Source organism: Lucilia cuprina, chromosome 6 (assembly GCF_022045245.1).
Source record: "Lucilia cuprina isolate Lc7/37 chromosome 6, ASM2204524v1, whole genome shotgun sequence".
In the NCBI taxonomy this organism is placed as follows: domain Eukaryota; kingdom Metazoa; phylum Arthropoda; class Insecta; order Diptera; family Calliphoridae; genus Lucilia; species Lucilia cuprina.
The window spans coordinates 50,736,031-50,749,004 of NC_060954.1; the positions used below are offsets into that span (position 1 = coordinate 50,736,031).

The window sequence follows — 12,974 nt, forward strand, 5'->3', positions numbered from 1 at the left end:
AGAACTGAACTAGAACTGAACTAGAACTGAACTAGAACTGAACTAGAACTGAACTAGAACTGAACTAGAACTGAACTAGAACTGAACTAGAACTGAAGTAGAACTTAAGTAGAACTGAAGTAGAACTGAACTAGAACTGAATTAGAACTGAACTAGAACTGAATTAGAACTGAACTAAAACTAGTTATAAACTATTAATTAAAAAATCGTTTACGAACAAATTTTGTTTATAAACATTTTATAAAAGAAAATATGGTCGTAAAATGTGAAAATATTTTATACAATTTTCACGTAAACGTTGTACAATTATTCAAATCGCATTGTTGTTGAAAGAATTTATCTTTTATAATATTTTGCAGACATAATGCTTATTATGATGTGAAGAATTGTGTTTTTTAAACTCTATTAGCATTTTATAAAAATTTTTTTAATAATAGAGATTTATTTTAATAGCTGGAAATATGATTAGCTATTATTACAAAACTTAAAATTAAAAAAATAAAATATTAGATATATCATTCCATTCTACCAATTCATTTTTTTAAACATCAATTAAAAGTCAGTTTTCTTTGCATGCAAAATGTTTGTTCTGTTATTAGTTATTCAAAAATATTATTTTTTTTCAATTACTTAAAGTTCATCTCTAATTTCGTATAAAGTTGCCGAATTAATAATTTCATCAATTTTTACAATTTTACCCGCAAATAAAACTAAATTTGTAGCAGATGTTGTGGTGATTTCAGATGAAGTTTCTGATGAAGTTTTCTGTAGAATTTTAAAGACAAAAGGATGTTCAACGTTGAACTCTATGATATCGGACAAATCTACAAGAGCTCGTTTCTTTCTTATGACCATGCCTAAAGATGTGAGACGAAAGACAAAATATTTGTGGTTTTTTTATGAATAGAAAATATTATTCGTTTAAGGGAAACAACAAAAACTACTTGAAATTTGGGATAGAATTACTAAAAAGTTAACAAGCCGGGGAAAATCAAAAGGATGTTAAAGATAAAGCAGAAATAATTAGATAAAATGTTCATGCATAATGTGAATATTAGAAAGAGGTGTATATTTGAGGATGTCGATATTCCCATAACCAGTTTTATGATATGATCAAGATAATTATTGGAAAAAACAGCTTGTAAGTTTAATTTTTTCAGCTTTCAATTCCGTTTAACTTAATACAATTTTTTTTAGCAATTTTAAAGACTATTTTGCAAAATTATAAATCTCTCCTGGTATCAGTTTTGGACCTAGATCGCATTATGAATGTATTAGGTCCATAAAATGAAAAAGTCTATGGACTTGCATATTTATCACTGTATGTACTGGTATAGCGAGTAGTCTAGTAATTGGCCTATGGACTGACTAGGGAAGAAGGAAAAGATTTTCGATTTTTTGCATTTAGTTAAAAGTCGATTTTCGACTTTTTGCGTTAAGTTAAAAGTCAACTTTTCAACTATTTGCATTTTATGAAAAGTCGATTTTTCGGCTTTTCGACTTTTTTCATTTAATTAAAGTCTAAAAGACTTTAAGTATTTTATATATAGTCGAATTTTTCCGACGTTTTTCGACCTTTTCCGACTTTTTCGACATTTTTCGACTTTTTTCCACTATTTTCGTCTTTTCCGACTTTTTTCCACTATTTTTGACATTTTTTCGACCTTTTTAGACTTTTTTCGACTTATCGACTATTTTCGACTTTTTCCGACTTTTTTCGACTTTCAACTATTTTTGACTTTTCGAGTTTTTCCGACTATTTCAGAGTTTTTAACTTTTTTTCTAAAAATTTTTGTCCTGGAGTCAATATTTGGATTAAAAGAGAAAATTGTATTTATTTTAAAGGTTTTTATGATTTTTTTATAAGAAATGTTGGACGGAAAGTTCTATATTCTATACTTTTCGACTTTTTCCGTCTTATCGACTTTTTCCGACCTATTTTCCACATTTTCCGATTTTTTTCGTCTGTTCTACTATTTTGACTTTTTTCCGACTATTTTCGACTTTTATTCCGATTTTTTTTTTTTTGATTTTCAACTATTTCCGATATTTCGAGTTTTTTCGACTATTTTAGAGTTTTTACTTTTTTATAAATATTCTATACTTTTAAACTTTTTTCGACTTTTTCCGACTATTTTCGACTTTTTCCGACTTCTTTCGAATTTTTCCAACCTTTTTCGACTTTTATTTAAAAAGTAGACTTTTCGACTTTTTTCATAGACGATAGTCGAGTTATCGACTTTTTTGGAACAAAATAGTCGACTTCGACTTTTTTTGACAAAAAGTCGATTGTTCGATTATTTGAAAGTCGATTTATAGAACCCTAGGACTGAGCAGTTTTCTCGATTGTTTTATAGTATAAAATGGCTTAGTTCATTGACTTAGCCATATGGTCTAGTCTCTGGACCTATACAAGTTATTTGAAACTATTTCTAAATAAACCTCCGAAGACGTAAACTATCAACTATTCAAGCTGCTTTTCTCCATTAATCATCACTAAAATACTACGAGCATTTCAAGCGATATTAAGACAGAGCACCATAGCATTTTAAAACCAAAGCCCAAACGAAAACATGAATAACACACAGAAAAAGAAAAACCAAAACAAAACAGAATTTAACTTACCGGTAGCAGCAGCAGCTTCAGTGCCCTTTTCATTGACTTCAATGAAAGCTTTATGAATGACCTTAGATACTCGTAAAGGTTCGGCAGATTTTAACATTTTACTAAATTCAGCTTGATCTGTAAACATGCGATTCATGCCCAACTTTAAGGAAATTAAGAAAAAAGAAATTAATAACCATAACGCTTTAAACTATTCTTAAAAAAAACTACTTACATTTTTCAAAGCTTCATTCAATTCAACTTCAAATTCAGCCTTAAATTTAGGCATATCCACAATAACTTTAGTATTAAACATGCGTTTGGTTAAATCCGGTAATGAGACATTTTTCAATTTTTCCTCCAAATCAGCCAAGCCGGTACGCGAGTTGGGTAAAATGATCAACATTGAAAGATCGGAATTTTTATAACGCATTTCCAAAGCGGTAGCATCCAATTCGGGAAATTCTCCATAATTGAAACGTTCATTTATATGCATCATTTGCACTTTAACAGTGTTGGTCTCATCCAAATAGAAATCCATTTCTCGTGTGGCACGTTCGGGGAATTGATAGAGCCATTCACCCTTAAAGTGTATAGCATTAACCAACACCAAACGTGTATCGACACCCAAAATTTGTGGACTTATTAAATCTTTAATTAAATTATTAGTTTTATTTTCCACCCAAGTGTTTATGGTATTGGCTGCTTCTTCTCTTTTAGCAAAATTAACCGATTCAACAGCTGAAAAGAATTGTTTGCTCAACAATTCGTTAAATTTCTCCTGCACTTCATAGTTCTCCATGACATAAATCTTATTGGCTATTTTAAGAATGGGACTGTTTTCGTACAACTCCAGTATGGCATGATAAATGTTAGCCAACTCTTCTGGATTTTGAACGGTTAGTGCCAAACCCTGATCCATTTCTTGGGCGGTCTTACCCTCAGCTCCCATACGTGCCATAGCAATGCATGTTTGTATAGAGAATGGAGAAAATACAATGTTTTTACCCTGATTGTTCTTTACCAATTCCGAGAATAGACGAATGCCAAACGACTCCAAACCTTTATGGAATTGTGAATCGGCCATGGTGTTAGCGGACTTAGGCTGGCTAACAGAAAGTATGGGAGAGGGTAAAACAAGAAGGAGAAAAGCAGAAATACAAAGTATTTGTGAAATCTTGACTGTAAAGAAAAGAAAAAGAAAAAAAAAGCATTGAGTTAGCTCTTGCAATCATTGATTATATTCTTAGTTCTAGTACAGTTCTAGTTCAGTTCTAGTTCATTTCTAGTTCAGTTCTAGTTCAGTTCTAGTTCAGTTCTAGTTCAGTTCTAGTTCAGTTCTAGTTCAGTTCTAGTTCAGTTCTAGTTCTAGTTCAGTTCTAGTTCAGTTCTAGTTCAGTTCTAGTTCAGTTCTAGATCAGTTCTTGTTCAGTATCATTTTGGTACTTTTTTTTTGGTACTATTAGTTAGTACTTTAATGCTCATATATAAGGTTGTATATACAAATTTGTATCTACTCATGTGTTTACTTGGGAGAGTAATTCGTTTATATATTCTCTTTAAATTGTACAATTGAGTTAAAAAAGAGATAAGAAATACAAGAAAAAAAAAACACCCAAAATGTGTTACGTTTCTTGTGTATAAGTGGATTAACAGAATGTTGGCGATTGCGACGATCAGCAAAAGAAAAACATGTCTTTAGCTATTAAGAGTTTAAACTTTAAAGTTTTCTTCATGACAATAAATAGTCAAACTAAATATGTCTTTCTGTTTTAAACATAATAAGCTTTAGATGGAACAGTTGAAAACATTCATCTGTTCCATAATATATAACATGTTCCATAATATATAGCATATAACACTAATTAATAGATTTAAGTAGTATAGTAATAAAGTTGGACGCTTATCGCCTTAAATGTGTTTTCATTTTTTAACATTTTAGGTGTTTTTTCTAAAGATAAATAATAAAAGTCTAAAATACGTTTAGCTTGTAGTATCTAAATAGAATTTGATAACAAAGGTATGTAGCTATAGAACGGGAAAAAACATCGAAAAATATATTTTTAATGAAATAAAAAAATTTGTAAACAAAAATTAAATGTATACATATAAAATAACTAATGAGTAATAAGTTTAATGTAAAAAAAAACTCTGTAGTGACGTCATAAGTGCAAAACATTATAAATTAAAATTTTGTGTTTCGTGTTTAACAAGAAGGTCTAACGTTTGCAGCCTCCAGCATTAATTGGAATTACCCTAATAATAATAATAATCGCTCTATAAAGTTAACATGCATTATTATGGCTCAAATAGTAATTGTATTTGCTCTAAGTATTTTAAATATAATAAATAAAACTTTTAAAGCTCAATAGATAATTTTAATAAAAAACCCAAATTTGAGTCACACTCAAGTGAAGTTCGTGTCTTTAATGAAATAAAAAGTATATTTTTTTTGTATAGAAAAATTCTAGTATAAAGAGGTTTTGTAGTGCACAGCCGAGATTCATTATTTGTTTAGAAGTAGTTTATAAAAGATAAAGTGAAATAATATAAATAATAAATATTTAAATATACAAACGTGCTTATTCATAAATTATTATAAAATTAATTAAAAAAATAATTGCTAAAATATTTTATCTTGAAAAATAACAAAAAATAAAACGCAACCAAACAAATATGACTTCATTGACAAGTACAGGTGAATTAACAAAAAATAAATAATTTTTAAAAAATAAACAATTTTAAAGGAAAAATACAGTGAAATTTTGTTAAATAATTTAATAAATTAAAACAAGTTATAGATAAACCATGAAGAAAGTGTGGACTCGTTTTTTGTTTTTAACAATTTAGTTTCCGATTTGTTAGATTAACTCCCATATTTGGAAAAAAATACTTCACTTTACGTTGAAAATATTTTCATATATTTTTTAAACTCACGCCACTATAGTGGGGAGGGTATTATGCGTTTGTTCTAATGTTTGTAACACCCAAAAATATTGGTTCTAGACGCACCTTAAAGTATACCAATCGGCTCAGAATCACTTTCTGAGTCGATTTAGCTATGTCCGCCTGTCCGTCCGTCTGTCTTTGTGTCCATGTAAGCCTTGTGCGCATGCTACAGGTCGCAATTTTCAAGATAATTTGATGAAATTTGACACATACTCTTTCCTTGGTTCAAAGCTTTATTTTTTTTTAAATTATCCACTTTTTTAACATACTGACTGGTGTAGGGTATCATATAGTCGGCAATGTCCGACTATATATTTAGTTCACTTGTCTATGTCCTAGTCTACTAACTTATCTATGAAGATTGTCAACTTTATGAACTAGTACATTATTTTATCTGAGATCAAGTTTGTGGACTAGACCATTCATTTGTTTATAAACACTTGTCTATGGACTAGTCCATTAATGGGCATTCACTTGTCTATATTCAGGTCCACTAACTTGTCTATGGCCATTGTCATTGACTTATCTGAGGACAAGTTTGTGGACTAGACCATTGATTTGTTAGTAGACTTTTCCGTTCACTTGTCTATGTATTAGTCCATTAATGGACGATCACTTGTCTATGTACTAGTCCATTAATGGGCATTCACTCGTCTATATTCAGGTCCACTAACTTGTCTATGTACATTGTCAAGTTTATGGACTAGTACATTGACTTACCTGAGGACTAGTTTGAGGACTAGACCATTGACTTATTAGTGGACTTATTCGTTTAGTGGTCAATGGGCTAGTCCATTAAATTTTCTATGGGCAACTTTATGGAATAGTCTATTGACTTATCTGAGTTATCCCATCGACTTGTCTGTGAGAAAGTTTAAAAAGTCGGTCAATCGGTATTGACAAGTCAAGTGGCTAGAACATTGACTATTTCATGAACTAGTCAATTGACTAGGCTCTTTCATAAACCAGGCGTTTAACTATTCTATGATGGACTAGTTCAATGACAAGGCTATGATATAATCTAATAACTGGACCATTTAGTAGTCGATTGGCTACTACACAAGCTACATAGACTGTGACTGACTGACAAGTCTCTTGATGGCATATATACTAGTCCATTGACTCTTTTTGCCGATAACTACAAACAATATTTATTAGTTTTATTTCTTTCTTCAATAAGTGATCAAACCCTTTGGGGGTAGATTGGGGGCAATGATACATAATATGAATGAATCTCTCAACAACAATTTCTGAAGGGGACTATTTTAAATAGGTCGATTTCAATGAGGTATCGAAAACGCTGGCATTATAATATAGTGCGATGTCCGCCATACTAAACACATTTTCATGTTTTAAAAGGAATCATTTAAGTAACTTTTAGTCTACGGGAAATGGAACTCTCAATTCTAATGCAAAACGGTGGTTTTACGCAATAAATATCGAATATAAGGTTTTCTGGAAGACGATCTTTATCTGATCTTGACTTTTGTAAAAAAAAACTGGATTTGGGGTCTATAGAGCAGTGCTTGAAAGTCAATTTTGGAGCAACTCGACCTTGTTCAAGAGAGGAAAAATTTATTTATCGATGACAGCATGTTATCGAAGTACAGCTAGAGATCATGTTCGAAGTGAAAGTTCAAAAAAAGTATTAAATAAAGTGCATTAGTACCAATATCATGAATAGTACCCTTTAAATTTGATTAAAATAAAGTTTTGGTAAAATATCGGTTTTCAAAACCCGGTATTATATATTTATACTAAAACCGATATCGTGTTGAAATCAATAAAGATATCATATCAATAATTATTTTTAAACACTAAAGAATCAGTTACGGAACTAGTTCTCTCTTTCTCTTTCAATATATCTCTCTTTAAACATAAGTACACAAACAATAATTTATTTTTTTATCAAATTCGTTTTAAACTTTAATTATAAACATTAAAATATATTAAAAATATTTTAATGTTTTTTGACATAATTTTATGGACAGCAAGGTCTCACTATTGTTTTGTTATTTTTGTTTTGGATTTTTTTAATCGACAATGAACCATATTATGGACACTGATAAAATGTTATTGATATGTATATTTAAAATATGTCTGAAGTGTCGTTATTTTATTGTTGTTTTTGAAAAATAGGGGGAAGAAATGTTATGGTGATGATTATCGACATGAAATGTTGGTTTTTCTGATTATACAAACGTCAACATCTAATGACTCATTAATATAATTCCTATTATTTCCTATAGACCTCTTCACACCCTATAAACACAGCATAGGTTTGCCTTTAACAGACAGACAGATGGACAAAGCTAGGGTTCTGATATATAAATATAGTTAGGAATAGGGCCCTAAACAAATAACATACAATTTGATTTGAATATCGTAAAAAGAAAACTCTACAATATTAATAATTTTATATCTTAAACAATTCCCTTCAATTTCAGTCCTACTTATAGAAACCATACTTCTTTCCCACCAATACAACTACATAATGGCTGGAACAATTGCTCCATCAGAATCGGCAAATCGTAATCTATTTGCGGCCGATTTATTTTCAGTTATTGTAGACAAGAAAACCAATGAAAATATAGTCTACTCGCCTGCTTCTATACAAACATGTTTAGCTTTAGCCTATACCGGTGCCGAAGGTGAGACGGCCGAGGAAATGCGTAAGGTCTTAAAACTCGGTGTCGGTAATAAAACACAAGTGGCTGAAAAATATGGAGAATTTTTAAAAACTGCCTTCACACATAGCAAATCCGAAGAAAAGGGTCCACAACTGAAAATGGCCAATCGTGTTTATGTGAATAATCAACTCAAACTTTTGCCCCAGTTCAATAAAATCGCTCAAGACTATTTTCAGTCTCAAGCAGAAAATGTAGATTTCACACAAAGTGAAGCGGTAGCGAAACAAATTAATAATTGGGTAGCTCAACAAACCGAAAATAAGATACAAGATCTTTTAACACCCGATGCGGTAAATGGCGACACCAGTGCGGTACTGGTAAATGCCATTTATTTCAAGGGCAAATGGTTGAATCCCTTTAGTGAGATTACCACTAGCAAAGCTGATTTTCATTTGAACTCTAAGCAAAAATTGGAAGTTGACACCATGTATACCGATGATCGTTTTGGTTATGTTGAATTGCCTGAATTGAAAGCGACTGCTTTGGAAATGCCCTATGAAAATTCTGAACTATCCATGTTAATTATTTTACCAAATGAAATTGAGGGTTTGGAAAAATTGGAAGAGAACTTAAAGGGACTAGACTTGAATGATATTACCTCGAAAATGTCGGTGGAAAGTGTAGATGTATTCTTACCTAAATTTCGCATAGAATTTGATATTGATTTGAAGGAACCCCTAAAGAAGGTAAGATACTTTATAATCTTTCAAAGACTCATATCAATGAAATATTTTATTTTCCCCAGATGGGCATGTCCTCCATCTTTTCATCGAGTGCTAATTTCAGTGCCTTATTTGATACTTCAACGCCGCAAAAGATATCGGATGTTAAACATAAAGCATTTTTAGATGTCAATGAAGCTGGTTCTGAGGCAGCTGCTGCTACTTGTAAGTTTATAGTTTTAAAGGTATTGAAACAATTTATTTAATAAAACAATTTTGTTTTCTTGTTTTTTTTTAGATTTGAAAATTGTACCCATGAGCTTGAATTTAGATCAGAAGACTTTCCGTGCCGATCATCCATTTGTTTTTGCCATACGCAGCAAAACTGCAGTTTATTTTGCCGGTCATGTGGCAAAGTTTTAAATTGACGAATTATATATTTTTTTAATTTAGTATTTTATTATTTTATTTTAAAGTTATAATTATATACACGTATTCTTATGAAAACAAGAAGAAAATTTTGTATTAAATTATTCGTAGAACAAAGCTGTTTATTTAAGCTTGGACAAGTTCATACTCTAGTATATTGCCTTGTGTATAGCATAGTCTATAGGTAGTTTATAGTGTGGCCTTCAGTCTAATCTATAGCCTAGTCTATAGACTAGTCTATAGACTAGTTTATAGTCTAGTCTATAGTCTAGTCCATAGTCTGACCTATAGTCTAGTATAAAGTCTGGTCTATAGTCAAGTCTATAGTCTAATCTATAGTCTAGTCTATAGTATAGGCTATAGTCTAATATATAGTCTAAGTCTAATCTATAGTCTAGTATGTAGTCTAGTCTGTAGTCTAATCTATAGTCTAGTCTATAGTCTATTGTCAAGTCTATAGTCTAGACTAAAGTCTAGTCTATAGTCTATTCTAAAGTCTGGTCTAAAGTCTAGTCTAAAGTCTAATCTATAGTCTAGTCTGTAGTCTAGCCTATAGTCAGTCTATAGTCAAGTCTATATTCTAGCCTATAGTCTAGTCTTGCCTATATTCTATTCTATAGTCTAGTCTATAATCTATTCTATAGTCTAGTCTACAGTCCAGTCTATAGTCTAGTCTAAAGTCTAGTCTATAATCTAGGCAATAGTCAAGTATATAGTCTACTTTATAGTCTAGTCTGTAGTCAAGTCTACACTCTAGTCTATAGTCTAGTATTTAGTCTAGTATATAGTCTAGTATATAGTCTAGTCTATAGTCTAGTCTATAGTCTAGTCTATAGTTTATTATACTCTAGTCTTTTGTCTAGTCTATAGTTTAGTTTATAGTCTAGTCTATAGTCTAGTCTATAGTCTAGCCTATAGTCTTGTCTAGTCTATAGTCTAGTCGAGTCTAGTCTAGTCTAGTCTAGTCTAGTCTAGTCTAGTCTAGTCTATAGTCTAGTCTATAGTCTAGTCTATAGTCTAGTATATAGTCTAGTCTATAGTCTAGTTTATAGTCTAGACTATAGACTAGACTATAGACTACACTATAGACTAGACTATAGACTAGACTATAGACTAGACTATAGACTAGACTATAGACTAGACTATAGACTAGACTATAAACTAGACTATAGACTATAGTCTAGTATATAGTCTAGTATATAGTCTAGTCTATAGTCTAGTCTATAGTCTATTATACTCTAGTCTTTTGTCTAGTCTATAGTCTAGTCTATAATTTAGTTTATAGTCTAGTCTGTACTCTAATCTATAGTCTAGTTTATAGTCTAGTCTATAGTCTAGTCTATAGTCTAGTCTATAGTCTTGTCTAGTCTATGGTCTAGTCTATAGTCTAGTCTATAGTCTAGTCTATAGTCTAGTCTATAGTCTAGTCTATAGTCTAGTCTGTAGTCTAGTCTATAGTTTAGTCTATAGTCTAGTCTATAGTCTAGTCAATAGTCTAGTATATAGTCTAGTCTATAGTCTAGTCTATAGTCTAGTCTATAGTCTAGTCTATAGTCTAGTCTATAATCTAGTCTATAGTCTAGTGTATAGTCTAGTGTATAGTCTAGTCTATAGTCTAGTCTATAGTCTAGTCTATAGTTTAGTCTATGGTCTAGTATATAGTCTAGTCTATAGTCTAGTTTATAGTCTATTCTCTAGTCGAGTGTATGTTGTAATCTATATTCGAGTCTATAGTCTAGTGTACAGTTTAGTCTATAGTCTAATCTATAGTCTAGTCTATAGTCTAGTCTATTGTTTTTAAACTTATTTTCTTTTTCCCCATTTTAGATGTTGTATAAAAAATTTTCGGTTGTGGGGGGGTCAAATTTCCTTTCATTCCAATGGATCCGACCCTGTAATAAGCTCATTAACTAATATTTATCAAACAATATTTGTTCTAACAAATAAAACATTGATAAATATTTATTGATGAGAAAGTAAATAATTAAAATTCAAATGCCTACGATTTCACTCTACTTACAATACTTTTAAACAACCTTAGAAGTTCGTATATAAATACTTGTAAATATTTGGAGTTAAACTTTAAATATTTGGACTTTTAAAATTAAAATTTCTAATATAAAACACTTCCTTTCGTTGCCAATCTCTTAGCGATTAAGTGATATTTTTAATCCAAAAGTCAATTAAGAATGTGTTGTTTTTCAATTTTGGGGGAATTCTCCGTATTTTTATACTCTTATAAACATTTTGAAAAATATTCTTTGTTGTATTCACGAGCAAAAAAGTTGATTTTGTCATTGCGTTTGTAACACATCGTTATTTGAAAGTATATTTTTATTTATTCTGGATCTTTGTTAAATTCTAAGAAGATGTAGTTATGCCCGTATGTCTGTTGCAATTACGATAGAGTTTGGTTTGTTTGGTACTGAAAATGAACAATATCGGGGGACTCTAGAAAAACAGTTTGAACAGTCGATACAATTACGTTTCTTAGAAGCCATTCCCCCGAATAAAGTACCCTTCTGAAAATGACTTTAATTCTGAGTACAGCTAAGATTTGACCTGATACTTTAAAATTTAAACTTTGTGTAGGGGTACTTCATATCGTCTTTGCATGACAAGTACAACGCTTTATTATTTGTTTACAATACAAACATGATGCATGATGTGACTCTGCACATTGAGAAATTTTGTAAAATGGGTAATACATCTAGATGTACACAGAGGAAAAAAAGACGTTTTAAAATTATACACACTTGCTACCAAATTTATACCGAAGAGTTTATAATTTCTCTATAACATCTGTTTTCAAAGTATTTGCGGATAGTTGTTAAAGAACGTTGCGGATTGAACAGATGAACGAAAATAATAATAATTATGTGTTATAAAGTTGACAACACCATGTTATCAAACATTGTGTTGTTGAAATGACAAAGATTCGTTGTCGCAAACATAACTATGCAGTGTCGTATGGGCACAAATCGCGATCGAAATAATAACGTAGCGTAGTCAAAACTACTATGGTGATTTTCAAATTGATAACTAGTATCAGTATTAGAAATCCCTAGTAATTGTTTATTTAAAGTCTCAATCATTTATGAGTCTTTAATGATTAATGCTAAATATGATTTGTATATCAATAATAACAAATCGAACCGAGTGCAATAATAGATTGAATCATGAATCATAGGTATTATTTTTGTTGAAAAAAGTCCCTTATTTTATCACTCAAGTGGTGAAATGATTAAAAATATGTATTGCATCGTTATCATATGAATCAATATATTGCAATATTATCTTATCCTTTATGTTTCATTTCTTTTGTAGAATTTCCTTTTCACTGTAGAAAACTTGTAGACTTGGTTTTTAACACGCTAAAACAGAAACAATCTGGTAATAGTAGACAACATTCTCTCAGCCACTAAGTTTGTATCAACGACGAAATTAACCATATGTACAATTGTACATTTTTTGGTACTTTTTTGTAATGAAGTGTCCATATTAGGTATTACACTTAGTATAATCTATAGATTGGTCTATAGTCTAGTCTATAGTCTAGTCTATAGTCTAATCTATAGTCTAGTCTATAGTCTAGTCTATAGTCTAGTCTATAGTCTAGTCTATAGTCTAGTCTATAGTC

At 30.6% G+C, this 12,974-nt stretch overlaps 2 protein-coding genes across 8 annotated transcripts in view; one reads left to right on the forward strand and one right to left on the reverse strand.

The window, feature by feature from the left end:
• Positions 1–12,974, reverse strand: part of LOC111684417 (antichymotrypsin-2-like) — an 81,588-nt gene that overhangs the window by 9,594 nt on the left and 59,020 nt on the right. For 4 of the 6 annotated variants that reach the window (XM_023446583.2, XM_023446582.2, XM_023446578.2 and 1 more), the window contains exons 2-3: positions 2,840–3,786; positions 2,626–2,767 (exon numbers count right to left, since the gene is read on the reverse strand). In XM_023446583.2, the coding sequence (XP_023302351.2) occupies positions 2,626–2,767; positions 2,840–3,786 (1,089 nt within the window). Of the gene's footprint in view, positions 1–568; positions 858–2,625; positions 2,768–2,839; positions 3,787–11,354; positions 11,498–12,974 lie in introns of those variants that run through there. The other 2 variants (XM_023446585.2, XM_023446576.2) reach the window with 2 other exon arrangements.
• LOC111684418 (serine protease inhibitor 42Dd-like) lies at positions 4,751–9,423 on the forward strand. 2 transcript variants are annotated; one of them, XM_046954791.1, is made up of 4 exons: positions 4,751–4,916; positions 8,001–8,929; positions 8,989–9,130; positions 9,204–9,423. In XM_046954791.1, exons 1-4 carry the CDS (start codon positions 4,895–4,897, stop codon positions 9,326–9,328), a joined length of 1,218 nt encoding a protein of 405 aa, XP_046810747.1. In that variant the 5' UTR covers positions 4,751–4,894; the 3' UTR covers positions 9,329–9,423. The 2 variants fall into 2 exon arrangements, with proteins under 2 accessions (XP_046810747.1, XP_023302354.2); XM_023446586.2 differs by lacking the exon at positions 4,751–4,916 and adding an exon at positions 5,084–5,302.

Bases quoted from the DNA above. Each gene is read 5' to 3' on its own strand.
- LOC111684418 (XM_046954791.1), top strand. From the start codon at position 4,895: ATGCATTATTATGGCTCAAATA. The intron at 8,930-8,988 runs GTAAGATACTTT...TATTTTCCCCAG, and splicing joins TGAAGGAACCCCTAAAGAAG to ATGGGCATGTCCTCCATCTT. The intron at 9,131-9,203 runs GTAAGTTTATAG...GTTTTTTTTTAG, and splicing joins TGAGGCAGCTGCTGCTACTT to ATTTGAAAATTGTACCCATG.